This window comes from Aptenodytes patagonicus, chromosome 3, assembly GCF_965638725.1.
Source record: "Aptenodytes patagonicus chromosome 3, bAptPat1.pri.cur, whole genome shotgun sequence".
Lineage (NCBI taxonomy): Eukaryota > Metazoa > Chordata > Aves > Sphenisciformes > Spheniscidae > Aptenodytes > Aptenodytes patagonicus.
This window is the reverse complement of record NC_134951.1, coordinates 67,618,647-67,646,028: the sequence shown is the minus strand read 5'-3', so window position 1 is coordinate 67,646,028 and position 27,382 is coordinate 67,618,647. Positions and strand designations below refer to the sequence as shown.

Sequence of the window (27,382 nt, the reverse complement as noted above, 5' to 3'; positions counted from 1 at the left end):
GTATAACAACATTGCGCCTACGTCTCACGGTGGCTTCCAGGGAGAGTTATTCCCCAGCGAAAGCACCGAGGGGTACAGCAGAAGACATCCCTCGGCTTGGAGGCGGCGCCTCGGCGGGAAGACGGGGCTGGCGCTGCGCGGGCGGGACCTGCCGCCCCCGCGCAGCCCCCTGCACCGCCCCGCAGCCCCCCGCCTGCCTCCACGGGCCCCCGTGGCAGCGCCTCGGCCCCCGCACGGCGCAGCGCTGCTCGCCCGGCTCCTCCTCCCCTCCCCTGCCCGCCCCGCCCGCCGGCGGTCGGCTCCTTCCACCTGCGCGGCGGCGGCGCCGGGGAGCCGGGGCGCCCCCGGGCCGGGCGATGTGAGCCCCCATGGGCGCCGGCCAGCCGCGGCGGGGGGCGGCCTGGCTGCTGCTGCTGCTGCCGCTGCTCCTGCCGCCGCCCCCCGCGGCGCACACAGGTAGGTGGCGGCGCTGCTCGCCCCCGCCGCCCGCTGGTCCCGCCGCCCGCTCCTGCGGGGCGTCCCCGGCCCCGCGGGGGATGCGCAACCCTCCCCGGGCCGGGGGTGGGAGCCGGGCCCGCCGCGCCGCGGGTCCCCGGCGGCGTCTCCGCGCTCGGTTATCCTGGCACGCCGGCCGGCCGGGGCAGGCAGAGCTGGCCCGGTCCCGCGGGCTCGCCGCGCCGCGCCGTGCCGTGCCGTGCCGTGCCGCGCCGTGCCGCGCTCCCTCTGCCTGCGGCCGGCCGGAGCCCGCGCAGCCGGCCTGGGAGGCGGCTTGTGCCGCCGCCGGTCGGGCCAGGGCTGGGGCGCTGTGTGCCGTGCGTGTCAGACAGCAGTGCCTTTATTTAATGTTCGTGTTTCTGGCCTCCGGCACTTAACTGGAAGAAGAGGACTGGGTATTTCTGTAACGTTGCTTCATCTTTTTCTTTTCTCCATAGTTATGCTGGAATTAGGTTTTACAAGCTGTACGTTAATTTACTTTCAGCTGTAAGTAAATAGTTGATAGCGTGCTCTTGACATGGTCCTTGTTATACGCATCAGGGTAATTCCCCAAATACCTTTGGTGTTTGTATGTTCTCCCTTTGTGCTTGACAGTTGCCAAACCCAGGAGTCCTACCTGAGCAGTCAAGAGACAGATTAAAACAAAAGGCAGGATGGGTTTTTGGCAGAGATATTCAGCTCCTGTGCCAGTGTCCTGAGTGACTCCGGTTCCCTTCTCCCACCTGTAGACCAGAGCACTCCTCCGGTGACAGCCACACGTCCAAGCACAAGGAGACAGAGGGAGCAGAAAAGGTGGCAGCTGGAGTGGGCTGTGGGAGCAGCTCTAATAGCAAACAGTCTAGGGCATGAGCAATGATGTTACCAAGTGGGAACGAGCTCGTAAACCGTAGCTGTTGAATGTGTGCGCACGGTGGGTCCCCCGCTGCTGTTACAAGCATCACACACGATTTCTTTTTTTATATCCCTCAAGTATGAAACTGGGCAAGGCATTGCAGAGATTAGCAGATCTTCTGAGAAACCTGCTCTGTCTTCGTGCTCTTGTTCTCCGCTGCAAATGTTGCTTCCAAAACTACGTAAGGACAGATTCTGCTCCCATTTAAATCTACAGCAAAACTTCCAGGTCCTGTGAGAGCCAGATGGTAGTAAGGACTGTTCTTCATATCCTGAATGCTCTTGACTAGCACTAAGTACTGTGTCTCGGTTAACTCTTTTGACAAACTCCTCCGTTACGCGTCAGTGATTTTGAGTGGCTTTCAGAGCTACCAATGCCAGCTTCTTTTTAGGTAACTGACCATGTCGTTTTCATCTTATTTAAGTCCGCTGAGCATCAGTGCAAGTGTTTTGGAAAATCTGTCTAACTGGCATTCAGTTGCCCTTTAAAAAAAAAAATTAAAATTTGATTAATACTGGTTTTGCTTCCAAAGAAGGTTTAGAAAAATATCGAGGGAGTTATGTTGGTTTTGTCTAACGGTTGTTCAAGGGAGAAGGGAATCTTTTTGCACATTCCTGAGGTTTTAGCTGGACATAATTTCAGGTTTTTGTTGACAGCAATACCAACACGGAAGGGAGAGCTGTGCCTTTCACTAAGGGCTTAGAGCTTCCATTTTCACCTCTTCAGTGTGAGACAGTAAAAGCTGTTTTAATTCCACCTATTAGTATTTTGCTAATAATGGAAAAAATTATATGAGGTGCAGAACTGTCATAGCAGTTCTCCAAAGTGAAGTGATAGGTAGAGGAGTCTCTTTTGGGTCCTTTCTTCCAACAGAAGCAACCTGGGTTGCCAGCTGCAAGCAGATGCAGTCCTGAAAATACTGCAGTTGTCCTGAGGGCTCGATCTGGTGCTGGAATAGGAACGGACTGTACAGGAGCCCAAGTGCCATGGAAATCAGTTTTACAGCAGGACTTCACCGACTCGAGCTCTTGCATCTTACGGGATCTGTGCTGTGCCTGTCCCTTTGGGTTCTCTTGTTGAGTTCCTTTCTGAACTCTGTGTTAGCAGCATTTAAATACTAACTTATAGTTGGACCTTTGCAAAACACCTTTCGTTTTCACCGTGGTGTGTTAGTGGGTACAATCTTATTCTTACAGGCTATCTGAGCATTACCTGGTTTTGCACAGGACAAAAATTTTACTTGCCACTGCACTCCAGTGGGATTTTTGTAAGTTGGTGTTTCACTCACTGTTTAAAAATCTGTACGCTAGAACAAATGAAAAAGCACAGAAAATGCAAAATGGAAAAGCAAATGGGAAAAAATGGAAAATTCATTGTTTAATCAACAGGATCAAGAAATGTAGCATGTTCTTCTTTACCACATGAGAGAGTTTAGCAATTTTTGCACGCAACTCAAAAGGATAGGAAGGTACATCCTGAATTTTGGAAGTAGTAGAATCTTAATCTATTAATTTATCAAGCTCCATCTTAAATCCTTCCCCATGCCCCTAGTGGAGATTTCCCTAACCTCATTATTCTGAAATTAGAGAAACCTTTAAATTTCTAGCCTGTAGAGTCCAGTCTCTGTCATGTAGATCTATACAGAAAAAAAGAATGCAACAGATACTACAATATATACTTATTCTGAGGAAAGGGAAATGAGCCTGAGTGCCGTACTGCAAAAATAGAAGCTTTTTGATATATTTAAGGCATGCTTACTATTTTTGTTCAGGTGCGGCATGTGATTTTGAATCACATCTCTCAATCATTTCACTTACTGTGCTTTTGTCTGTATTGTGACGTGGTCTTGGAACTGGGTTTCTTCTGGATGAAGCTGCCCTGGAAGATGTGCTCCATCATCATATCTAATGCAAGTAGAGCTAGTCCAATGCTAAAAAGAAAAAAACCTGAAATGTGTATAGTGTAGACAAGATTTTCTCAATACCAACATTTTCATGTAACAGACCTGCTCATATTGGGTTGCATTACTCACTAACCTAGACGTAGCCTTAGATCCCACTGGAGTCGGTATGTGGCTGTACCAACTACGTTTCTTATGATGGGACCTTGAAAGCTTCCCCCTTTTAATGTTTTCTAATAGTTGCTTAAGTTGCTTGGTCTGATTTAATTTACTTGTCTTTCATCTTCCACTTTATCATATTTTTACTGATAAATAGATCTACATTTTGAGAAGCAGCTTCAGGCCTCCCTTTAAGCAAATGTCAGTATGTTTTCTTTCACAGTTACTAGAGCACTGAAATGTACAAAACGTCCCTTTTGATCAAGATGTTGTTCTGGGAAACGCAGAATAAAACGATAAAAGGCGTCACGGTATGGTCTCTGCAGTTAAGCCATTGAGCTGGAGTTCAGGGACCACATTGATGCCCAGACGTATTTTATCATGTTAAAACCATCCAGAAGGCAGGCAATATTCCAGTGCTAATAATCCACATCCTTTCCTTCTTGCATACCCACAGTGAATCCTTGAGAAGGCTTCCTGATGTCAGCATACACGCAGTGCTTTAAAAACTTAAAGTCCCTGTGTGGATGCTGCTCCTGGATTTGAGAGGAGCAGAGAGACTGCTGTTTGCAATTCACTGCCCCCGAAAACTGGGACAGCAGAAGCGACTTGCTCGGCTTATTTTGATAGAAACAAAGCCTGAACAACTGCTTTTATTCCTGCGTGAATACACGGTCTTTGAGCACCAGTCATAAGTTGTGAAGGACAGAAGTGAAATGCTTGGCTCCAAGTTGAACAGTGCTGTGGTATTTAATATTTAGGTATTGACGCAAGGTGGTTTAGGTACATTTTGGATCTGAGAACAGGCTGATCTGTTGCATTGACACAGCCAGTATTAGCTAAAGTATTAAATACCGTACTGAAATGTCAGACTATTTCATATATAAGGCATGCAATGTGCACGTAATAAATAGGCTAATCGCCCTGTGGATTTACTCTGTGATGTCTATGTCTTGGGAAGTTTATAGATTGCACTTGAAGTGATGGCTGTACATTACCCAAATGCAGTAAGAACTCACAGAAAATTGTCTTCTTTGGTTAGCTAAACGATTCAAAGAAGAAGAAGAAATATGTTCATGCAACAGTAGAGATGAGAAAAGCAGTGGGGAAAAATATTGTAAAATGTAATGATTTTTGAACCCTCAGAAAACTTGACAATTTTGTGCATGTAGTATTTTGTATTATCTAGTATATGTCTATATACTCAACAGGACTGAACTGCATTTGTGGTGGTGATAATCTGTGTGTTTACTGGAGAGGGCATTAAGCTTCAGTAATAAGAGTGGATGTATATGGGAGGGCTGAGCTTGTGTTTTTGTGTGATATTTCCTGGCTCTCTGCCAGCGTGAAGGAGAGAAGAATAAATGTAACACAGTAATAAATAAAAAGGGATATTGGCATAAGGAGAACTACAGAATATGAAGGAGTGTCACGTTCTTATAGTCGAAAGGCTCATCCTTATCTTCTCATCTCCAACGTCCAGTCTCATGCCAGGCTGTTTCAGACAGTGCTGTGATCTGTGCCCTGGTGGTTGGCTTTGCTTATGATTTCCACAACTTGACAAATTCTTATTGCCTGCTAATTAGGAATGGAAATGGTCAAAGGAGGTAGTGCATTCTATAGAGAAACTTCGAACGCCGTTGGCATTTGTGATTAAAGTCCAAAACTTAGATGTGCATTGCAGTTCCCCGTGCGAACATTCAGGTTCACCATCCTAGCTGATAACCTTATCCTTCCGTGGCTGTTGTTCTCTAGTGGCCTTTATAGTCTTAATTCCAAGAGAAGCAAGTGGTTAGGATTACTCAAGTCATTTGTGTGTCTGTGGTTCCAGTTTATGTTTGTTTTTATAGTTGTGGCTTGTACAGATTGATTTCTGCTGATTGATTTCTCTCCAAGAACTGGTGTTGATTATCTACAACTACAGGATTAATAGCTAAGAGAGAGAAAAATCACCCTTTATGAGCCAAACAAGAGCTCCCGTATTTTAAGAAGCTTAGCTTTGTTAGAGCCTGAATTCTGGAAGCCAGGCCCATCTCTAGACAAAAATGAGGTTTTATTAGAGACCTGTGTTTAAAAGATGTACAGATCTGCTTGTGCTTTATACTTGGTGTACCAGTAACTTGCAGGTTTTTATGCACTGCTCGTCCTATCTTGAAAAGTACAGTAAAACTAGATAAATCAGAAAGAAATGGAAACAAGTTGTAGGACTGGAGGTATGAGATAGTTTACATATGAAGAGATGAAATAAACTATCTCTCTTTCTCATGGAAAACAGATGACTTCCTGTCTGCCTGGCTACTGCAAGAGTATTTTAAGCTCAATAAGGGGACAGGAGGAAGACTGTAGTTCCTTCTTCCCTTCTTTATACCCCAGCACCTTGAGTTAAATTTCACCTGATAGCTTAGCTGTTTTTCAGCCTTCCATTTTCCACTCCCATTTCCGTGATGGGAACAGGAATGTGTCCAAAGAGAAGTAAGAGAAGACGACTGTTGCTTCAGGAAGTGCAAGGATCTTATATGCTGTTACCAAGATTTATGCGTTTGAGCTTAATCACACTCTGTGCATAAAACCACACACGAGTGGGTATTACAGCTCTTAGATGAAAGGGGTTAATTTATTTCCTACTGGTTTCTTAAAGGCTGGAGGGAGCAGTTGAGCTAGTATTTATTATTGCGTCTGCTTTCACAAGACTTCACTTCTCTTGGCTTTCCTTGTCTTTTCTGAAAGCACATCAATATCCTGCTCTTAGGGGGTACTGTAGTCAAAATAGTGAAGTACAGGATGTGGCTCAGAAGCACTGAAAACTGACTGAGGCACATGTAATTGCTGACAGGGCTTTTTCCCACTGTAAGAAGGTGGCAGACAGACACAGAAATAGACCTCTCTGAGTCTAAATTAACTTGCAGTAGCTCAGAGATGACCGAGCGCTAGCTTCTCCATCAGCCCAGGCAATGGTCAGGCTCCTCCTGAACTCATCACAGTGTGTTGGCTGTTCCCTTGAATGCCAGCGACACCGCACTGTCCCTTGGATCCAGCTGTGCATGTTACCACCTTTAATGCCATTTCTGAGGTAGTCTTCCGTAACTTACGTGTAAAAGACGCAGATGATTATGCTGAATAACTTCCTCTGTACAGCAAAATCACTTTAAATCTATGGGCAGGTAAATGAGTCTAAAAATCATGACTGGTGGTTTTTACAAAAAGAGCTTGTTGAGTACAGGAAAGATAGTAAAAGTACTACTATACCTATAATTAGATACTGACTTGTTCACATCTGAAATTACTGTGGGACACTCTGAACAGTCATATGGTGCCTCAAAACACACCAGCCCGCACCTGACAGGAGACCAACAGAAATGGGTGGGTACCCCAAGAAACCTTCATTTCTTGTGAGTTCTCTACCGGCAGTTGCTTCCCAAAGGCACTTATGTCCTTGATCATCTGTAGGGAGAAGCGTAAATGTGGGGCACAAGAGGGAAAAATAATTCCGCGAGTGCTTCGAGTAGCAGACATGCTCAGCAGGCTGCCTCACGTCTGCTGGGGTATTGCCAGCTGGTCTCCAGCACCGTGCAAGAGATCAACCTAGAGCCGTGCTGGCTGTTCATGGGGTGAACTTGAAATTGCCTCTTGCCGTTTGCAAGCATTGGCTGGGGCGTGGAAATAGGCCGCTTATGGTCGTTCAGACGGGGGTGGCTGTGTGACCCCAGCAGGCTGATTGCCTGCGAGAGATGAGGCAGTGCAAGCTTGCTAGGAGTGTTGGTCCTTCTTCTCAGATCTCGGATGCAGAAGGTGGTGTTTGACTTGCATCTTTTGAGGATTGCCTTTCCCTCAGAAATGAAGGCAAGTGCTCATCCTCCATTGACACCACACTCAATCTCCTGCCCAAGGGAAAATGTGGATTCAGAAGAGGGGATTTCACTAATTAAATAAATTTGGGCTCCAAGAAAAGCAAAATCCCTTCTCTAGACAAGCCGTCAGTAGGTCAGAGAGCAAGGAGCAACACCTGTTAGGCAATAATGCTGTCAGTTCCAACTGGACTGTTCTTGCCTAATAGATATTAGCCAGCACTAAATGATGAAAGCCAAAACTAATTTTTGCTCAGTTTATGTGTAAAAAATAGATATTTTAGGTAAGGATGGATTAGGAGTGTTCCAAAATGTGGTGTATCAGGATTCGGCTGATAACTGTCACACAGCATAATTTTTACAGTATTTCAAGCAGAAAGCTTACTTAACCCTTGGGTATTTTGAAAAACAAATGTAAGATGTCAGAGGTATTCTAATTAAGCTTTCATTTTCTTGGCTGTAGGATTGTCGTTGATCTAAGTAGTAATAAATTGGTAATGCTAAACATGTTCTAGGGACAAAAGAAAATCCTCAAAATTAAACGTTGGACAGTTGGGCTATTTTTAATATTTTATATAACTTCAAAGCATCTGTTTTAAAAAGCAGCTATTGTCTCATGAAATTGTGTCAACAGTGGGCTTTTAAAATTAATTTATTTCTTTTTGACAAAAAATGTTTTTGCATTCCAAACTTAACAAAAACTCATTCAGTTTGGTAATGTAAAAAAAACTAAACCCGAACGCAAAACACCTCAGATGGGTTATGACTCTGAAAGCCTTGGACAGGCTGTAAGTAATTTCAGGCAAGCACATTTGAATTTCACTCACCTTGCTTCAGGCCAGTATTGAACACTCAGATTTAATAGAAAACATATCTACAATAACTTTCTCCTGTTGGAGTGTATCAAGGAAAGGTTTCTGCAGCAGGGCATGGTTGGGTAGTACGAGCTTCACTCTTGCACTTGCAAACCTTCAACACAGTGGGAAGAAAATTCAGTTTATTTCGTTTCTGTCATACAAGTTAGCAAAAGGGAATGGATGTCAGCTGCCATGGCCCTCTCCAGCTGTCTCCTAGCAAGCTTTCGATGGACTGGGAAGAGTTTCTCCTCCTTTCTGAAGTTGGGTCTTTCTGGACTGAGTCTGAAATGTTCTTTGACCAATACTCTTTGTAGGGGTGTTTTTATGAGTTAGGACATGGTTTGGATAAATAAATGCAAGGCTTCACACGGAGGAGGAGGGCATGTCAGGGCAAGCCGCAGCTTCAGTCCCCCTTCTGCATCCCTCCTATTCTTTGGGCTGTATTTCCACTTGTACTCTTTCCCCAAATGACCTCCAGGGGTTCACCTGTTTCCAATGGCAGCCTGCCTATTTCTTCAAAAACAAACCCCAGTCTTGTCCTTCTCTCATGTTTCCCCACCTCTTCTCTCACTCTTTGCTGTCTGCTCCACCACCTGGTTTAGATTTAGCCTTACAACTCCATTTCTGTCCCCGTCTGTCTCTCCCCTCTCCCTGGTGCCCCTTCTGAACAGGGAGTGACGGGCTCCTGTTCTGGGAGGGCAAGAGTGTGCTTTGTGGTTAGCACTTGAGCGCTGTTATGACTTGAACAGGAAATCACCTCCGTGCTCCTCCCCACATTCCCACCAGCGCTGCTCGAGTCAAAGGGTTTCGCTAGCCCGGCTTCATACCCGGTGGTCCCAGAGCTCCAGCAACCCACCAGCAGGAAGGCAGCTAGGCTGTAATGACGACTCCTCCTCCTCGTTATCCAGCTTGTTGAGTTGGAGTATAAAAGAATCAGCACAGAGAAAAACTTTCAAGCCCACTTAATTTAAAAAAAGTTAACTCATTTGTTTAAATTGTTGCTAAGATGACTAATAGCAGGTAATGACATTTGCTAACGTGTATTCCTGGCTTTGCTGGCTTTCCCTTCCTCTCTAACTTCTGATCTCCAATTTTGGCTCGGTTCCCCTGTTTACCACTTGGTGTACTCTCTCGCATTCCTGCATGGCCAGTGCCAGCTTGCTTGAGGCTGCAGATGTGCCAGAAAAGACAGCCCCAACCCTCTGCTAGCGAGTGCCACAAAACACGATGCTACATGGACATTTGTTCTGACTGAGTATGACCATTTTTATGTTATGCTTAGGCATGCGTTTGGGGGAATATTTTTCACTGAGAACAACATAACATTGGAGCAGATGAGCTGGAGGAAGAAAAGAGAGCAAAAATTCCTTAAAAAATGAAGAGCGGCAGCATCATAGAAGGAGCAAGCAAGATTTCACAGGAGTTTGGTGGAAGTCACCCAAAGCTGAACAGAAAGACTGTAAGCAGTGGCTTACAGCATTGCCAGAAGCAAATGTTTGGTGTCCTAGATTGCTCCTAAATTGCTTGATGCTTCACTGGTGGGTGTAAGCTCCCGCTGCAAAAAGGTGAATCAGGGTCTCAGCCTGTTTGAGAGGCTGCCCTCTCGCCGAGGTGTGTGAGCATAGATTAGATCTGTGGCCTTGAAGTGGCACCTGCAATTTGCTGAGGCACAGGGAGTACCTGCAGGGTTGCCCGTAAATTCGGTGCCCGGCACAAAGGAGCCGCTTCCATCAGAGGTGCTCCCAAGCGCCACTTTCATATAAGAAAATACAAGAGTAATTGAAGCCAAGTCTCTGTCGTTGTCAGAAAAGGAGTTCCTCGTTTAAATTCTGAGACAATTGTACGGGAGAGGAGTCCCTGGGTTTTCCTGCTGTGGCTATTGGGAAAAGCTGTGTTGCAGTAAGGCTCGCCTTTTGTCTTAATGCTTTCCACATCACTCAGTGTCTTATATTATATCTTCCAGTTGTCTAGAGAAGCCCTGTGACCTTCTTTGTGGTTTTATTTTATTGGATAATTTGGTGTTTGCACCCTTGTAACCATGCCACAGTAAAATACAGCAGATGATCGCTCTGCTTGAGAGCGGTGCAGTCAACAGCAGTACTTACACAGGAGGCATTTCTGTGCCAACAGGTCAGCTTTCAGTGGGTCCCCTGCCTTCTCCCCACCCCAGAACTATAGCCAGTGTACAGAAGAAAAAAAGCTATATTTTTCTGTATTTGTGTATTTTTATGCTTTGCAGCTGCTAGGTTACCTAACACAAGTGAAAAGTTAACAAATCTGTTCATACCGAGAGGGCACAGGTAGTTGCAGCTGTATTTGTTCTGTAGCGTTGAGATTAGACACAGCTGTTTGTCACTGAGTTAGGCAGCGGTGCCTCCACTGGCACACTGGAAATTATGTGTGTTTATATTTGTATTTGTGTACATGTGTGTGTATGCATGTGTGGGTAGACAGATAGATAGATAAGGGAAACTAAGTTTTGCATAGTACCGACTCCAGCAAAGCACATACCTGGCAGGGAGCTCTACACAGTTAAAACTGACCACGTTTTTAAACCCAGCAGACACTTTCACAAAGAGAAGATGAGGCACCTGCCATGCAGTCTTTTGCTCATGTGAATAATCTCACTGACGTCAGTGGGTTTTTTCGCTCACATGTGAAGGTGTTTTCGGGCTAAGTCATGTCTATTTTGGAGAGTCTCACAATAGCTTATTCTAAGATCAGGACTTGGCTTTTCATTGTGGTGGTGAAGTTTGCAAGCCTATATTACTACTTTCTTTCCAGTTCAGGTGTGCAGAGTCATGAAGATGTAAAGAACGATATTACTCAAGGTTTGATTTACAGCGTTTCCAAAGACAGTAATAAGGGCTCCAGGTTTTTCCATGCAAGAAATAAATAAAGTGACTTGGTTATACTGGGAAGTGATGACAGCCGTTGCAGACTATCGATGAGACAGACTAGACCTGATTTCTGCTCTCACATAGGCCAGTACAAACTGAAAATACTCTGTGTGACACCCATGCCATTAATCCCAGTTAACGGAAATAAAATCAGAATGTAACTGGATATATTGTGTTAAAAGACAAGATACTGAAATAAGCAGCTGATGCACATACTTGAGTCCTTTCCTGACTGATAACCATGGAACATACAAGCTCTACATATGATCTATTTTCTACGCATGCCTCCTGATACTATTGAGCGTCGAATAGACGTGAAGGAGTTTATTAACTCTTCCTGGAGAAATAGGGGAGTATGGTAGTTTTATTCTTGTTTTACAGATGCAGAACTGAGGAATAAACAACTTGCATGATTGTTGAAAGGGCGAACAGAAGCCTTTACTGAAGGGGCAAGACCAGAAATAGAAACCAAATCTGTGCTTTTGCAGCAAATGGAAAGTTAACGGTCTCGGTCCCTCTGCCTTCCAAATCACACTGAGCTGGGGGCAGGTAGGAGCACGCCGGCAGTGTTGTAATGCTTTAGATCTTGTAAAGATACAGTCTGTGGGTTCTGCCTGCTGAGATTGGCTCGTCTGCTGCAGTCAGTGTTTCTGTTTTGAAACTTCATTTACCACAGCAGAAACCACACTGGGAGGAAGGGAATTAAAAAAAAAAAAAAAAAAGACAAAAAAATGCCTTTGCATGTTACTAGTTTAAAAATATTTTAATGTAACAGATGAATGCACAACTCTTACTACTTTAAAATGTGCTCGAGGAATATAAATGTTTTTATGCAAAGATGGACAAATGTTGAAAGGTACAGGCAAACAAAAACTATTCAGAAAAGCAATGGAAGTAATTTCCCTTGTCTGTGATGAGCTGGCTGCCTCCGGCCAGTTCAATTCGGTGACTATGGATTAGCCTGAGAAGCAGTACACATTTTAAAAACTTTTAAAGAAAAAAGGTGTGAAAAGTGAGCTGTTAGGGACTTTTTTAGCTGTCCTGTAGCTGATTCAGCAGAACCACTGCCAAATTTAACAGTCCAAAGCCAGATTTATCAGATAGTATAAGAAGGCCTATCAAAATGGGGCTGGCAGTGACCTTAAGAGATGACCCAGTCCGTCCCACTACCCCTCAGCAGAATCAGCTAAATTAGTGTCATTTCTGGCAGATGTTTCTCTAATCTGCCCTTGGAAACATCCAGCAGCCCTCCCAGGTGACCCATCCTCACGTGTCGCTCCTCTTCCCGCAAGGTGTTACTCCCAGTGCCTCCTTTCTTGTGAAACTGAACTCCGTTCCTTTTCCTCCTTGTTCATGGTGGACATGGAGGATAGATTATCCGTCTTGTGTAAAGACTTACAGTGTTCCCCGCCACTCCTCCCTGGACAAGGTGCATCTCTGATAAGTTTAGCTGCCAAAGAAGCAGATATCAAGGCTGATAGGCTTGACCTCCATCTCCACTGGAGGGAGAGAGATGCACCCAGTCTGGTCCATCCTAACTAGAGAGATGAACCAACCTATGGAAGAGTTTGTCTTCCTCTGCTCTTTATGGCCACTGCAAAGTAGATGCCTCTCTCAGAGCCCAAGTTACCAGAGACAAATCTCCTCCTCATCTGCTGCTGTTTAAGGGCTAGAATTTTTTAATCTTTCCTCCGGAGGTTTTTGGACCGTGCAGTATATACTGTATTCTCCTCCAGACTGTTTTAATGTTAAATATCTCCTTGTTGGGCTTTTTAGCTTTTCCTCATTGTTTTTTAATGAGAAGCCTTTTATGGCTTTGATTCCCAGCAATCTAAGAAAATACCGACGTTGTATTTCCTCCTACTTGGGAATTGCAGCAGAAAGTTTGTTTGTGCCTCAGTTCCTCCCTCCCTTTCTACATGGATTGCCTGGTTGCCTTTCTCAGGGCTTGGGCAGGATTAAGTGACTTCTGGTTTGGGTTTTTTTGGGTTTGGTTTTTTTTTTAAATCTCTTATTCCCGGTTGTTGATTATGCAGTTGATGTGTTTCCCGAAGTCGCATACATTTTAGTGCTGGGATGTGGTACAAAGAATGAAACTTGATGCATGGATGATTTCTCGTAGTCCATGTAATGCTGGTTTTGGTTTGGTCTTAGTAGCATACACATTAGTGGTTTGGGAGCTTCTCTATTTTACTGAACAGATGTTGCAAATTTTAGGCTGTTTTCTTTGCTCTCTTGGGCAGCTTCATCTTTACATCTGGATCAGTTTCACCTAAAGCCGTTCCAGAGGACATTTATTTCGGGGGAAATCAAAACCTTTTATTTTCTAGGTTCTGTATCTCCCACTTGGAAGCAAATGCAGATTCCTGGAGGTCTCTTTCTGCTGCTTTCACATCCCCTGGCATCCTGAAACTTTTTTTATTTCATTATAACTGTGTCTATAGTTTGAGCTTTTGCAAGATGACTGTCACTGGGCATTTCTGTGTCCAAGTGTTCAAGGAAATGGGACTGTCTACATACTTTTTGTAAATAAATAAGCTTTCCCTAAGGACTATACCTGATGAAACTTGTTCTCCGACTAGAAAAAATTTGAAAGCCACTGGACTCTAGCTAACTGCTAGAGATAAAAGAGACCAACATTAGAAATACCCTCCATAAGCAGCTTTATGTGAAGATACAGATGCAGGCATATACCGGAGTTTGTTTTGAACATTAACATACATCTGGAGGCTTAGAAATCCCAGAGTTTCCACCGAGACGGTTTAAAGTAATTGGTCTCTACAGAATTGCAAGGAGATTGTTTTAATAAATGTATTGAAGAGAAAAGCTTTTACTGTTTGGCTCAAAGACAGCTAGAAGTCAGCAAGTTAATCAGGAAAATGGTGGTGACTTTTACTTACAAAAGCAACTATATGTTACATATACAGGAGGATGAACACTATTACTCTAGTAATAGTGAAATATACTACAAAAAACCCTTAAGGTCTGCTTAAGGAAGTAACAAAGGTCAAGGACTATTAATTCAGACAGGTTCCCGCTGTTTGTGTTAATATGCTTTATTTCCCCCTTTCTTTGTCCTTTTTCTTATCTTAAGAACTAGAATTGCATCCTTGGAGGAAGAGCTTAAAGGGTTTTGAAAAGTCCTGAAGAACCACAGATTCACTTTTTCTCTTCCCCATTATGCCCTCGTGGCCACTCGCAATGAGAAGGTCCTTCCCAGCAGCTGCAACTTCAGTGCTGGTCTCGGGGTTGCTCCCATGGGCGCAGCTCTCATGGCAGGAGGTGCTGCGGATTGAGTCACAACTTGGAGCTTGGGATTCTGCCCCTGGGCCCACGGGCCTCCGTTTTGCAAGCAATTTAGCAATGTGAACATCTCCATTAAATTTATTAGATTAGGAGTGTGTATTAGGAAGACGTGAAACTGGGCTCTTAAGAGCCCCAGATTTCCTTGCTTATTCGTTTCAAAAGCTGGTGCAGTGAACAGCAATTTAGATGAGTGACCTAACAGTAGGTGTTCACTTTTGACTTTCTGGAGAATCAACGTGGTAGATTAAATGACGCTGGGGCTATTATGATCGTCCAGACTGATTCTTCAGGGTGAAGTCATACTTCTGTTTGTAAAGCTGTGTTTGCAGTAGACTCCACATGTCTTTTTGAAAATACCTGGTTTGATTTTTATAAGTCCGCTCAGCTACAAGAAGAATTCTACTGAAGCATCAAGGATATTTTTTACAATTTCCTGTGTTAAATTGTTCTGATATTCAAATACCTTTACAATTTTAAAAACGCATGTCTCTTCTAGGCTGAACTTTTCTAGCTTTAGCTTCCAGTCCCTGGACATTTCCATGCCAATGTCTGTCATAAATGGCTAAGCCATTTTTGTTAGAGAAAAAACACATTCATACAGATGGAGTCTGGGACTGCACTAGCTAGGGACACGTTTGAAAAAACTGAATTTCCATGGCCAACAACCTGGTGCTTTTAATGACAAGAAAGGCAGTATGTAGAATTTCATGGCTTACTTAAAAATAAGTATCTTTTTTGGTTAACTTGGAAGCATATGTATTTGCAGATTCTTAGTCTATGTTGTTCCTTTCTTATTTTCTTTCTCAGGAGAGTTGTATTGTTCTTTGCCCAACCCTAGGAATGTCCATTTTGAATCTATAAACATGAAGAATGTCCTTCACTGGTCAGCACCAGAAGGCATAGGAGATGGAGTACTCTACAAGGTGAAGTATTCAGTGTAAGTTGGCTTGTTTATTTTATCCCCCACTGACTTTTATTTTAGCATTTTAAATAATAATTTAAAAAATCTTTATGCAAGATAGGGCTGCTAAAAAGTAAAGAAAGAAGAATTAAAATGTGGGTTAGACTTAAGCAATATGATTTTTAACTTTTACTTCTGGTACTGCTTACTTCAGATCCAGTTAAAAAATTTATAAGACTTTCATCCTATTAAAGAAGTGTAGGATGCAACGTGGAAACTTTCAGGGGCATTCCTGAGAAATGAGACAGAAGGACGAAGAAGGACTGTGCTGTGGATTGGCATCTGTACACATTAGCCTTCTGTACACATTTAAATGGATCTGGAGATGTAGTATTTAATAGAATATTAACAGCACCCAGTGTTTTGTTGGTCTTTTCTAGCAGACCCAACTCCCACAGATTTCTTCTGATCCCGCAGACCTCTCTAGTCTAGGAGAAAATCCACTGAAGTTGTCAAATACTGTAGAAAACCAAGTAACGTGATTGGAATCAGGTCCTTCTATTTTCAAGGTCTGCACCTTTGTAGGATATCAAGAAATTTAAGTGAGGACCAGAATCCATTTCCTTTATTCCCACCGAGAGAGCACTGGGTCATTCCGCAGGACAGTGCTGGAAGTTTAGCTTATAAATAGGCATAGCACTGTAGTCATGGATGATGTGATGCTCCCAGTCTAATATGAACACTTCCCTCAGCCTAGTAATTTTTTCATGACACTAAACCAAATTTAGATCTCCAGAAGCTTTCTGTAACTTATACTGGCTACTAAAAAAAGCAAGGAGTTGCTTCTACAGTCAGGGACTGCAACCTCTTTGGCCCAGATCTTGCTCGCTGTGCTAACAGAGGAGCGACGTAGTCCACCTCCTAGAAAAGGGGAGAGCGCGCAGTAACTATGGAATGAACAATAATTGTGTAGCAGGTAAAATCCTCAGAAAGCACTAGCTATGCTGACTCTGCAGGGTCAGCTGGTCCACGGAAGAGTCTGTAGTCATAGGTATGGCAGTCTCTCACACTGAAGACAAAAATACTCCGATGTGCTTCTACCTGCCTAGGAGAGCAAGGCCTTGAGCTAGGTGGAAAGTGCTGGTGAGTGATACTGTCCTGCAGTCGTGTAGAAGCTGCCACATGCCCTTACTAATTAGCAGCCAAAGGGGAATTCTCTTCAGCATAATGTGAATTGGAGGAGCAGGAGCTTCTGAGCAAATCCAGGCAGGAATTTTCCAAGGAAACCTTGATTTCGACTAATTTATACGAGTTGGTCAGTACTGAGGCATGGTTGGTGGCATGTATATGCCCCTTTTTCAACTAGAAGGGTTTTGAAGTTCATTATATTCCAATGGAGTCTTTCTTTTAAACAAGAAAAAGAAGTCAGCAGAGTAGTCTTCTGTCCGCTCATCTTGGAGACCCTGAGCATCATCTGTCTCCGTACACCAGGATGAGCCACTGACCATTCTGACAGAACTCTTTGTCTCTATATAAATAGTTATCCTGACTCTGTTATCCTGTGCTTAGAGTTTAAACTAAAGCTGTGGGGACTGAAGTTGAGAGATCTCTGGTCTGTGTAAGCAAAACTGGACTTAGATTGGTATCAGTAGCATCCCAGTTAGTTCCATATGGCCTCTTCTGGATAGGGCCTACTCTGATTTATTTTTCATTAAAACCTGTGGAAATCTTGTGTTTTACCTCAGCTGAAGTTGGGAATTCCTTGAAATTGCAGATTTCTGCAAAACAAGCAAACTGTTTTATCAGCCGTAATACCAGTTTCTGTGTTATATTATCAGCTGACTAATGCCACGGCAATAGCTTTTGTACAGCTCCTTTCTCTTTCTTTTTCAATATAGGTATGGGGTTGGCAAATGGATTAGAAAGCCAGAATGCAGGAATATCAACAGAACATGGTGTGACCTCTCCAGTGAGACCTCTGACTACGAAGAACAATACTACGCGAGCGTTAAAGCCTTCCTAAGTGGGATGTGCTCTAACTGGACGGAGACCACACGATTCAACCCTCTTACAGACAGTAAGGAAAGCTAATCACACAGCCAGATGTTCAATGGCCTTGATTAATACTGTGTGCTCAGACTGCATGTGCCTTCATAGCGTATGATATTTTAATTTTAACATGAGGTTAGATTTTTTTGCAGTTGTTTCACATTTATGCTTTTGGCAGAAGTAATTGAAATAATCATATTAGAATTTGGATATATGTGTGTTATATATACTGAATACTCTTTTATGCTATGGTAAAGCTTTACTCAAGGCAAATAAAAGCTGTGGCACATTCACAGTATAAAGGACTCTGATTTTGAAAAGGCTCTATTAAACCAAGCAGTAATCATACTTTAGAGCACAATATCTCTTATCTGTGCCAGATAATCTGAGAACATACTGGTAATTTAGCTTGTTTTAGGAAATTGAGTTTCAAGGTTGTTTATCCTGCGAAGGCACAGGAATTCTTAGGCAAAATTCCAAGTCAGTATTCACCTTCTCACTGTAAAGATCCTCTTAGTTGTCTGATAAAATAATTTTCTACCAATATAAATGAATTGTTTGAAGTCCTACTTAGGCTCCCCAAAACATTACAAAAATTTAATATCATCCACTTTAAGAAACTGCATGGTCAAATCAGTGTGCCTCTGCTGCATTTGACTGCTTTTTGTACATGTTCATTTTTCCAGCTAAAATTGATCCACCCATGGTAAGTGTATCTTCTACTGAGAAATCTATTTCAATCATTCTGACTGCTCCTGAGAAGTGGAAGAGAAGTCCTGAGGGAGAATCCATATCTCTGCTTCAAGTGTATCCTGGCCTGCAATACAACGTGTCTGTCCTCAACAAAAAAACAAAGAAGCGGGTAAGCTTTGACGAGGCCGTAGAACTGCACCGGTTAAATCTGTGCTTCCTGAAACGTCCTTTGTCCATAACAGCAAGAATCGAAATAGGATTCACAACCTTATAGGAATTGTAGGATCACTCAGGTTGGAAGGGAGCTCAGGAGGTCTCTAGTCCAAAGTCCTGTTCAAAGCAGGATTGGTTGTGAGCTCAGACCAGGTTGCTCAGGGTTTGTCCAGTTGCATCCTGAAAACCTCCAAGGATTGAGACTGCACAACCTGTTCCACTGCTTGACTGTCCTCTTGGGGGAAAAAGTGTTTCTTTATATCCAGTCTGAGCCTCCCTTTTTAAACTTACGTCCATAGTCTCTCATCCTCCCACCATTCAGCGCTGTGAAGAGCCTGGCTCCATCTTCTTGATGACCTCCCTGGGTCATCCTGGGTGCTGCTGTTAGGTCCCCCTGAAGCCATCTCTTCTTTCCCAGGTGGAACAAGCTCCAGTTCCTCAGCCTCTCCTCACAGGGCAGTGCTCCAGCCCCAGCCATCTTGATGATCCTCTACTAAATCTACTCCAGTTTGTTAGTCTTTTCTGTATCAGGGGAACAAAACTGGACACAGTATTCTCTATGTGGTCTGATGAGCGCTGAGTGGAGGGGGATAATCCCTCCCCTCCATCTGCTGCCTATTCTCCTGTTAACACAGCCCAGGATGCTGCGTTGCCTCCTTTTCTGCAAGGGCATGTTGCTGGCTTACGTTCAGCTTGCTGCCTGTCCCTAGTCCTCTTCGGCGGAGCTGCTCCTCAGCCAGTCAGTCTACTGGCAATACTCGCAATATATCGTGACAAAGTGCATCCTTTGCCAGGACACCACCACATCTGAAGATCTTCATTCATCTGTCTCTGCAGATTTACATTTCATTAGCAAGTAGTAGCTCCCAGCATAAGCACAGTAGATGAGGAAGAGTTCAGTGATCAGTTACAAAAACATTAATTCTTCTGTTCCCATGCTCCAGGCACAATCTCTGTCTGGCAGATCTCTGAATTTCCTGAAAAGAGACAGAAACTTTACAGCAAAAAAGGTTGCCTTCTGTCAAAGGGGATATTAAAATGCCGAGATTAGCAATTAGAGGTATACAAAAGTTTTTTTGGTTTTGGTTGGTTGGTTGTTTTTTTAATAAAGATGCTTGACATCATAGAGCAATTACTTTACCTTGAACTCCAAGATCTACATAACACCCATTATTCTAAGGCTCCTATCTTTACCAGAACATCCCAATTTGAAAGATCTTGTGGAACTGTACCGTGTGCCTTTCATTGGCCTATGTGTCAGGACAGGGCTGGAGTGATGCTTTCACTCTGTTGCAACATCAGCATGAGAATGTGGGCTAGTGGTGGCACACAGTCCTACTTCATATAAAGCATGAAATTGTTCAGTAGTGGTAGAAGAATGATTGAACGGAAGATAAATCAGAGAGGATGTGACCTAATAAATAACTTGAGTTTTGATTGCATTTGGAAAAAAAGGATGCAGCTGGCAGTTCTTACAGTATCATTATTCTTTCTAGAAAATTTGTGTGCTTGTGACACATTTTGTACGTAAGATCTTTACTTTTCTGTAAGTGAGGAGGTAAAGGGGAAAAAACACACCTTTTTTTTTTTATGTCTTCCAGTGGTTCTTCTCCGTCAGCAACAACACCTTGGTTGTGCCATGGTTAGAACCTGGAACAGCTTATTGTGTCAGCGCACAGATATATGTCACCACACCACTTTTGCACAGTGGGTTCTCCAAAGAATATTGCATTGCTACTTTGAAAGGTATGTGTAAGCTGGCAAATTACAAAAAGAAGATGCAAGTTAGAAAAAGTCATGGTGACTGAGTTCAAGTTTTTTATGTATCCATTCTGAGAGTGAAAAGCTAGCATTGTTTCTCCCCTCTCTGTGCATTTGTACTGATGAAAAAATCTTTACTTTTAATAAAATATATCTGGGATCTACTGACTGGAAGGTACGACAGTACCTCTGAAGAAAAGGTTCTGCATTCTTTGAGTCTTAGTGAATGGAGAATATTTTTTCTCCTTGAATGAGGTTTGGGAGTGGCAGAGCTGGGTCAGTCTGAGGTTAGCAACAGGAGAACCTGAGGGAGGGGTTGTTACTTCTTTTTAGAATTTAATTTGTAATTTAGATAATAATAAAATTTTGTCCTGTAGCTCAAATGTCATTTTTTAAAATTTCCTGCAGATTCCTTGCTTATCTAAAACCATTTACATCCCATATCCAAAAAGCAACGTGGTGAATGCACATTGCTATCTGAATACATTAAAAAGTTGCTCAGCACAATGAAAACTTTTGTTTTGTTAACAGATAAAATGGCAGATGAGACTATAACAATCGTATTTGGATATGTTCTGCCTATCATGCTGGCTGTCCTTTTTATTTCAATGACATGCTATTGTGTGCACAGGTATATTCACGTCAGCAAACAGAAACATCCAACAAACCTGGTAAGTGTTCTTTGTTGCTGGATGACGCTGCCAGCCTTGGCGCTCACAGCAGAGCTGTGCATTTTCTGGGGCTTTGAGTCGGCTGGTAGGAAACCATGGCTAGCTGCAAATAAAAGCTCTAGTTGCCACTCAGATCAAGAACATCACATCACATTGAGGGTTAATAAATGCAAGAAAAACAGAGTAATAACTCAAGTTAGCAACTGTGTCTAAAAAGATGACCAGATCTGAAAAAGTGACCAGAGCTAATGAGGACCAGGATGGAGCTGTTTGTTTGGGAAGAGTCATTGCTATAAGCAAGGTCTGAGGTGCACCGAGGCAAGTTCTGTTAGGAAGTCAGCACTCCCTGAATTTATCTAGGAAGAAGCACAGTAGAGATTCGGTGAACAAAAGTTATTAATTGGTTGAAATCAGAAATAAGAAGAGAAGATACTGGGCAGTGCAGAAACCCCATGATGTTTTCTTGGACTATTGCTGGGTATTACATTTTACCATTTAATTGTGATTGTGAAGGATTTAGCACATGTACATCATACAGATAATTTAATCTGGATTTCAAGAATACTTTCAAATACTGCACTGTTTACTAACACCCAGAAATGTACCAACAAAGGCATTCTGTTATTTAGACAGCCCAAATATACTTCCTACGTAAAAATGTTTGCAAGTTTCTTAGAGCTGTGAAGTTTGTTTATTTTTAGAAAGAACACGTAAAGTGTAAGAAACACTACTGGTTTCCAGCTGATAAGCCCAGCAGAGCTTTCTCACAGCTATCTCTAAACAAGTTGCTCAACCATAAACATGCAATTACAATAATGAATGAACACTTTGATGTTAATCCAATCTACATGACATGGGAGGTATAGAGGAGTTGGTTTCAACATGCTGATCTTTCTGAAGAAATCTAGAGCAGCGTAGAGGTGATAGGAGAAATGTTCACAGGGGGACTGAATGCTTCATGAAGGGTTCAGAAGGAGTAGAGCAGCTACTGCTGCAGTGTGTTCAGATGTGCACAGACACACTTCCTGCACCTGATGAGGCACCAGCTTTATCACAGAATCGTGGAATCACAGAGTGGTTTGGGTTGGAAGGGACCTTCAAAGAACATCTAGTCCAACTACCTTGCCATGGACAGGGACGTCTCTCACTAGATCAGGTTGCTCAAAGCCCCATCCAACCTGACTTTGAACACTTGGAATGAGGGGCACCCACAACTTCTCTGGGCCACCTGTTTCGGTGCTTCACCACCCTCATAGTAAAGAGTTTCTTCCTTATGTCCAATCTAAATCTACCCTCTTTCAATTTAAAACCATTGTCCCTTGTCACTACAGGCCCTGGTAAAAAGTCTTTCTCCATCTCTCTTGTTCTTTATTCTTTATCCTGGGACGCAGGGCATGGTAGGGGTAGATAGCTTGGTCTCCCTTGGAGAGCTAGCAGGACAGGGCTCTTTACAGTCAGAGAATATAAAGAGCTACTTAGTGAAAAATGCCCACTCAACAGCAGACTAAACTCCAACTCCAGGAGTCTCTTCTTATTTATAAATGTATTATTTATATGTTGGGGGTTTTTTAATGTCCATTGCACTTTTTTATGACCACCTTGAAAGCTTTAATTTTATTTCTCCAACTCTGGGTTCAGTTCATGTTAAGGTAACAAATAAATATAGACTTGGTATTTTAATGAGGCTTACTGCTTTTCCCAACCTACAGACTATTCCACATAGGCACTCCATGTGGTCAGGGGGAATCGGAATAAGCAGTTTGTTTTGGTCCAGCACTTCTGACCTGGGCGAGCTTTCAGACTAGCCGGTACATAGATTAGTGGTCTTAGTCTTCCATTCAAGCTTGAAAACACTGATGTGCAGCTTCTGGTGGTTCTTCTATTGCACTTCCCCTTACCGACTGCTCATACAGTATTTATTTCTGTTAGAAATAGTACTCATTTCAGAAAGATTCCTATTGTTTAACTAGATGATTTATCATAGAGTCACAAAAGCAGTCTGTGAGAGACTGCACAATGCAGGCTCCATACACTGCACTTCAACCTTATGTATAGCTTCCTCTCTGAAAGGAAACCTGATATTATTTAATTCTCTGTAAGCTATACCTTAACATGGTACATGAGACTGCTTGTGGGGTGTGGTTTTGACTGCACTTCCTCTTCACCAGTTAAAAGGAGTGGAATAGATTCTGTAATCTGTGACCCGAGGACAACTCTGATGTTTTCTCCAAAGTCACTTGAGTTTGTGCTGGTGGAAACAAAACCAGAATTTGACAGAATTGTTCTAACCGTTACTTTGACATGGAGAAGATGAGAAAAGGGAAATTAGAGCTGGTCATAATATAGTTTTACTTCGGATAGAATTAAAGAAGTGGAGCATATTAACACTTCTGGAGGTTTATATGATGAACATCCTTCTTCCCTAAATTGACATATTGAATCCTAATAAGGTCTAGCCTAGCCTTATATTTTAAAAACCTGTAACAGTAGAATAGAATAGACTATTTCAGTTGGAAGTGACCTACAATGATCATCTAGTCCAACTGCCTGACCAATTCAGGGCTGACCAAGTTAAAGCATGTTATTAAGGGCACTGTCCAAATGCCTCTTAAACACTGATAGGCCTGGGGCATCGACCACGTCTCTAGGAAGCCTGTTCCAGTGTTTGACCACCCTCCCGTTAAAGATGTGCTTCCTGATGTCCAGTCTAAACCTCCCCTGGTGCAGCTTTGAACCATTCCCACGTGTCTATCGCTGGATACCAAGGAGAAGAGATCAGCACCTCCCTCTCCACGTCCCCTCCTCAGGAAGCTGTAGAGGGCAATGAGGTCGCCCCTCAGCCTCCTTTTAGACAAGCCCAAAGTCCTTAGCTGCTCCTTATAGGACATTCCTTCCAGCCCTTTCACCAGCTTTGTTGCCCTCCTCTGGACACATTCAAGGACCTTCACATCCTTCATAAATTGTGGGGCCCAGAACTGTACACAGTATTCAAGGTGAGGCCACACCAACACTGAATACAGCGGGATAATCACCTCTTTTGACCGGCTGGTTATACTGTGTTTGATGCACCCCAGGATGCAGTTTGCCCCTCTTGGCTGCCAGGGCACACTGCTGACTCATACTGAGCCTGCTGTCGACCAGCACCCCCAGATCCCATTCTGCAGGGCTGCTCTCCAGCCGAATTTATACTTATGCCTGGCATTACTCCATCCTAGGTGCAGAATCCAGCATTTCAACTTGTTAAATAATCATTACCCAGTGCTTCAATTTATCTAGATCCCTCTGGAAGGCCTCTTGTCCCTCAAGAGAGTCAACAGCACCTCCCAGTTTGCTATGATCAGCAAACTTGCAAATGGTTTGCTATCAACTCCTGCATCCAGATAGCTGATAAATATATTGAACAGAACTGGCCCTAGAATTGAGCCCTGAGGAACACCGCTGGTGACCTGTTGCCAGCCAGATGTAGCCCCATTCACTACAATCCTTTGAGCCCTGCCATTCAGCCAGTTCTTCACCCAGCACACTGTGAACCCGCTCATCCCACAGTTGGACAACTTGTCCAGAAGAATGCTGTCAGGGACAGTATCAAAAGCCTTGCTAAAATCCAGAAAAACAACATCTGCCACCTTCCTTTCATTCACTAGGCAGGTGACCTTATCATAGAAGGATATTAAATTAAACAGGACTTTTCCCTTTGTGGACCCATGTTGACTGTGCCTGATGATTGCATTATTCTTTAAACGCCTTTCAGTAGTACCCAGTATAATCGTCTCCATAATTTTTCCAGGTACTGAGGTTAGACTAACAGGTCTGTAGTTCCCTGGGTCTTCCCTCATGCCTTTCTTGTAAATTGAAATAACGCTGGCTAGCTTCCAGTCAGCAGGGACCTCCCCAGACTCCCAAGACCTTTGGTAGATGATCGAGAGGGGTCCTGCCATAACATCTGCTACCTCCTTCAGCACTGGTCCCTTACAATTTCAGCATCCACAAATGGAAAGTCACTGTTTCCACACTCATGGCCCTCCAACTTGGGGGACCGCGCAGCCCAAGGTCTATCAGTATTATTAAAGACTGAAGTGAAAAACGCATTGAATGCCTCTGCTTTTTCTTCATCCCACTTAGTCAGATGACCATCTTCAGCAAGTATCAGTCCAATGTTTTCTTCAGACCTCCTCTTGCTATTAACATACCTTAAAAATCCCTAATTGTTATCTGAAACAACACTGGCCAGTTTCAACTCTAGTTCAGCTTTGGCCTTTTGTGTCTTCTCCCTGCATATGCGAACCATGACTCTCTCATCTTCCTGTGAAGCCTGACCTCGCTTCCAGAGATCATACAATTTCTTTTTCCTCCTGACCTCCACGAGGAGTTCCCTGTTCAGCCAAGCTGGTCTTCTGCCCTGCTTGCTTGACTTACGACACCGTGGGATTGCCTGTTCTTGTGCTTCTAAAAGGTGGTTCTTAAAGACTGACCAGCACTAGTGGACTCCTAAGCCCTCAAAAGCAGATTCACAGGGTACTCTGCTAAATAGCTCCCTGAATAGCTTAAAGGTTGCTCTCCTGAAGTCCATGGTAGCAACTCTGCTGTCCTTTTTTCTCATTACACTGAAAATTTTAAACTCAACTATTTCATGATCACTGTCGCCAAGACAGCCACCTACCATCACATCCCCCATGAGTCCTCTATTCACAAATAGCAAGTCTAGGAGGGCATCTTTCCTAGTTGGCTCACTGAGCACCTGTGACAAGAAGTTATCTCCTACAAACTTCAAGTATTTCCAAGACCTCCTTGTCACAGCAGTATGTTATTCCCAGTTGATGTCTGGGAAGTTGAAATCTCCCATAAGGACAAGGGCTACCAATCCTGAAATTTCTCCTAATTGCCTATAGAATAACTCATCAGTGCTTACATCCTGGCTGGGAGATCAGTAGTAGACACCCACTACAACATCTCCTTTGTTTTCCATTCCCCTAATCCTTACCCAGAGGCTCTCCACCACATCTCCACCACTAACTGTAAGGGCTGTACAATCAAACCTCTCCCTTACGTACAGCATGACACCTCCACTTCGCCTGCCCTGCCTATCCCTCCTGAATAGCCTGTAGCCCTCCATCCCAGCACTCCAATCGTGGGACTCTTTCCGCCAAGTCTCACTAATACCAATGACATCATAGCTCTGGGAGCTGACCCACACTTCCGGTTCATCCTGTTTGTTTCTCATACTGCGTGCAAGCAGCAAGACGGTATTTTTACTATACTTCGCTCAAATAAAAATATTTTTTTGCTTTTCAGGTATGGCACTACACTGACAAATGCAAGGAAGGGGTTTTCATACCATGTGAAAAAATAGTGGTCAACATTATCACTGTTAATGTGGATGAGTGCAAGCCATCTCAGGAATCCAATCATCTATCAGAAAGGAAAAGTCCCCGTTATTATTCTGTTTACAATGGCACCGAAGGGAAGAATTTGCCTTCAAAAGAAGTGCTGGAAACAAAACACTTGCTTGATATTTCACATGAAGAGTTTTCACACGAAGAGGATATTTTAGTGGAAGGGGACCAAACTGGGAACTGGCCATCATATGGCCAGACTGGAACAAAGAATACTTTGAGACAGAAAAGTGCAGAGACTGTAGAGTACGAATATGATGTAAGGGCTGAAGACTTCAGTCCTGGTCAGAAACTAGAAGACCTCAGTTTGAAAGATAAGACCTCTGCCCCCAGGGGACTCCTAGGTGAGCCACAGATTGCTTTGGGGGACTTGGTTAATATGAAAACAGGACAGCCATATTGCCCCCAACTAGAGGTGAGGGCAGCAGATCCTTGTTTGGGACAGAAAACAGAGGAACTTAATTTGAAGATGGTTGATGCAGCAGATGAATTGCCGGGTGAGACCCATATCAACTTGGTGGACTTGGGTACTGAAAAATCTGGGCAGACATCCTATCCTCAGCTGGAAAAAATAGCACAGGGCCTCACGGAGAAAGATGGTGAACAGACCATATTAGTAGATTGGGATCCTCACACTGGAAGACTGTATATTCCTACCTTGTCCAGTGTTGAAAATCAGGTGTGTGAAGGAGTATTCAAGTGTGATGATCCTGACAAAGAGGGAATTTTGTCCAGACTGTATGAGAAAGAGGTATCTGATGAATCATCAGAGGACCAAGAAATGTATCTCCTGCAATTCAAGGAACAATGGGGACTGCATGTAGAATTGGAAGACTGAACAGTAATTTTCTAAAATATTCTAAAATGCAAAATCTTGTTTCCTTTGCCAAAGAGAGCGATGGACTCAGTGGAGCAAACACATCTTAATGTATTGAAGTTTTTGGAACCATCACAGTTGAACAACTTATTCATTATATGTTATTTATAACAGTTTCCAGACGTGATATAAATGATTTCAACTCCCATCATAAATCCCTCGGGTAAAATGTGATGGTTATGACATTCTCTACTTTCAAAAAATATATATATTTTTACAGAGGATGCTGTTAGGATTTTCACATTATAATTCCTACCAAAACAAATTATTGGCGTTTGAAAGCAGTTATTTTTAGCAAATAAAAAGCAACAATATGACATTTTGCTGGGCTATTTCATGTATCTTGACACAATGCAGTCTTTTCTAGGTCTCACTCCTGCTACATGTAGTGGTTTGAGCTGACTTTTGTGGAAGTTAAAGGCATTCCAGTATATATTTTGTTGCTGTTTTATAAACATTCTTCTACTTAA

The 27,382-nt window shown here is 43.2% G+C and overlaps 1 protein-coding gene across 3 annotated transcripts; it reads left to right on the top strand.

The window, feature by feature from the left end:
* The first annotated feature begins 356 nt into the window (after positions 1–356).
* On the top strand, positions 357–27,382 carry IL20RA (interleukin 20 receptor subunit alpha). 3 transcript variants are annotated; one of them, XM_076333688.1, is made up of 7 exons: positions 357–456; positions 15,162–15,291; positions 17,154–17,332; positions 17,991–18,166; positions 19,812–19,956; positions 20,503–20,642; positions 25,935–27,382. In XM_076333688.1, exons 1-7 carry the CDS (start codon positions 369–371, stop codon positions 26,871–26,873), a joined length of 1,797 nt encoding a protein of 598 aa, XP_076189803.1. In that variant the 5' UTR covers positions 357–368; the 3' UTR covers positions 26,874–27,382. The 3 variants fall into 3 exon arrangements, with proteins under 3 accessions (XP_076189803.1, XP_076189805.1, XP_076189804.1); XM_076333689.1 differs by having other exon boundaries at positions 413–456; positions 15,193–15,291; XM_076333690.1 differs by lacking the exons at positions 19,812–19,956; positions 20,503–20,642.